Here is a 2,697-nt window from a genome sequence, read left to right as displayed (position 1 = left end):
GAACACGAGGGTACAAAAGAAAAAAAAGACATTTAAAATGACAAACAAGTAACCACTTTTCTGAGAAGTGAAGCTTTTGCTATCATTAAGAAGGGGGCCTGCAGGAGCTCATTATTTGGGGACAGAAGGACACATTCCAAGGGAAGTTTACACATGTGAAGTTTACACAAAGCAAAACACATCCTCCAAGTGTGACTGCATGTGAGCAGAAACTGTAAAGTTCATCTAAGAACTTATTTAAAAGAAGTTATTATTTTTGCATAAAATTATGAGAGGCAATGGAAATTATTTCAGAAGGAAGTTGTGTGGTTCAGTTAGGTGGAAATGGACACACGTTAAGTTTGTTGATGAAACTGTATTCTTTCCTGTTTCTTTCCAGCCACACTTGCCATCATGGTGTCGACCCCCAACAACACAGGGACTCAGGTGACAGAATTTCTGATGATCTGCTTTCCAGGAATGCAGGATACGCAGCACTGGTTGTCCGTCATCTTGGCTCCTCTCTTGGTTCTGGCTCTTGCAGCCAACTTTGTCTTATTAGTCACAATCCATCAGGAGGCGTCTCTGCATGAGCCCATGTACTATCTCCTTGCCATCCTCTCTATGCTGGATGTCATCATCTGTCTCACAGTCATCCCTAAGGTCAGACTCTCCCAGGCCACTCAGATTTCATCTTTAGCTAGATACGTCTTTGTTTTGCTTGTGTGAATCATCTCATTCATAAAAAATAGTGATCCATAGGTCACTCAGCCCTTACACCAGATCCCTCTCAACTCCAAACTGTCCTCTCTTTTTAATGTCTGCTTTTTGAAGCTTTACCTCACAAATGATAACTGTTCTCCTAATGTCTGTTAGTGGTATTTTAAATGCAAATTTCTCCTCAACTAAAGAGATACTTTCACTGACTCTGAAATCCCCTACTCCTATGTCCTAGGGGCTTAGAATTAGTCCTTTAGGGGAATTTGTATGTCATGTATTTAGGTAGGAAGCAGGCTGGGGAAGATTCCCTGGATTATGAAGGGAGTGGAGAGTGTTCCAATGTGAGCACTGAGCTTGCTGTCTTTGGTCCTCCTTTGATGCTTGATGACACATGCATCTTCAGAAGACAGACGAATCTGTTGGAATTGCTGCAGTACCAAGGAGTTCAACTGAAGTCAGAGACATGACTAAATGTGCTTACAATAAAATCTTGGATTCTAGACTTAGAGAAAAGGCACACACCAGAGTCAGCAGTTCTCAACCTGTGGGTAGAGATCCCTTTGGGGGTTGAACAGCTCTTACACAGTGGTCACATAGCAGATACTCTGCACATCACACATGTACACTACAATGTATAAGACTAGCAAAATTATAGTTGTAAGTATAATTGTATATATAAGTAGCAAGGAAAATAATCTTAAGCTTGGGTGTAACCACGATATGAGAGCTGTGTGAAAAGGGTTGCAGCAGTAGGAAGGTTGAGAAACAATGCTGTAAATGAACACAGACATAGAGAGTATTTCAAATTAGGTTACCTTCCTAGTGGTTTTAGAATTTGATGTTTTTTTTTATCATAAACCTGATGAATTTCCTAGGGCTAAGTGTTTTAGAATGATAATGAATGCATACAGTTTATGAGAATGATAATTTGACAGGTCCTGCTTATCTTCTGGTTCAACATGAAACCCATCAGCTTTGTGGGCTGCTTCCTGCAGATGTTCATCATGAATACCTTCCTTCCTATGGAATCCTCTACCTTTCTGGTCATGGCCTATGATCGCTATGTGGCCATCTGCCATCCCCTGCGCTACCCATCCATCATCACAGAACAGTTTGTCATTAATGCAGCCATTTTTATCATTTTCCGAAATCTTCTAGCTACCCTGCCAACTCCAATTCTGGCTGCTAGACTCAATTACTGTGCCAGCAATGTGGTCGAGAACTGCATATGTGCCAATATTTCTGTAGCAAAGCTTTCCTGCGGGGATATCCGGCTAAATAAGCTCTATCAATTTGTGAGCGTTTGGTGTCTGCTAGGTTCCGATCTGGTGCTCATCTTGCTGTCTTACTGCTTCATCTTGAGGGTTGTTATGTGTCAGCAGTCGGGAGGCACAGTCACCAAGGCCATGAGCACTTGTGGTTCACATCTCATTCTCATACTTTTCTTCTATACACTGTTGCTAGTCTTCATCTTCACAAACAAGGCAGGAAAGAAGATTCCTCCCGAGATACCGATTCTCCTCAATGTGCTGCATCATCTCATCCCCCCTGCCCTCAACCCCATTGTGTATGGAGTACGCACCCAGGAAATCAAGCAGGGCATCATAAAACTATTCAAGTTCTGAGATACATGAGCCAATGAAGGACTTTGTGGAGGAGCTTGTGAAGCTCTGGGCATATTTTGTTGTAGGTTTGATGAGGATGCTACAATGGACAGAACATGATGCCTATGCTGCTACTTTCTTTCTTGTTTTTTTTTAAATATACTTTTATTTTATTACACATGTATAAAACAAACTACATACAGCAGGGAGAACCATGTGACAATCATGAGAATAATGAGTTCTATACATGTTACATTCATAGTGACTTGGCCATCTGCATTCGTCTCCTTTGAAGTAAGTCTCTTTCCTGTCTTGTTAGGTCTAGATTTCCGAATGAGATTCAATATCTATCTTATCTCAATTCTAATAGCTTAACTTCTTTATCTTGATCTAA

At 41.0% G+C, this 2,697-nt stretch overlaps 1 protein-coding gene across 1 annotated transcript; it reads left to right on the top strand.

Moving 5' to 3' along the window:
* Nucleotides 1-393: 393 nt before the first annotated feature.
* On the top strand, nt 394-2,324 carry LOC127192003 (olfactory receptor 56A4-like). Its single transcript, XM_051149354.1, has 2 exons — nt 394-642; nt 1,635-2,324. Exons 1-2 carry the CDS (start codon nt 394-396, stop codon nt 2,322-2,324), a joined length of 939 nt encoding a protein of 312 aa, XP_051005311.1.
* The last annotated feature ends 373 nt before the right edge of the window (nt 2,325-2,697 follow it).

The sequence above is a fragment of the Acomys russatus genome, chromosome 7 (genome assembly GCF_903995435.1).
Source record: "Acomys russatus chromosome 7, mAcoRus1.1, whole genome shotgun sequence".
Taxonomy (NCBI): Eukaryota; Metazoa; Chordata; class Mammalia; order Rodentia; family Muridae; genus Acomys; species Acomys russatus.
Note: the sequence above shows the minus strand (reverse complement) of the source record. Positions and strands in the feature narration are given on the sequence as shown.

Coding starts and splice junctions, on each gene's coding strand:
- LOC127192003 (XM_051149354.1), top strand. CDS start 394: ATGGTGTCGACCCCCAACAACACAGGGACTCAGGTGACAGAATTTCTG. Junction 643..1,634: donor GTCTCACAGTCATCCCTAAG/GTCAGACTCTCC, acceptor ATAATTTGACAG/GTCCTGCTTATCTTCTGGTT.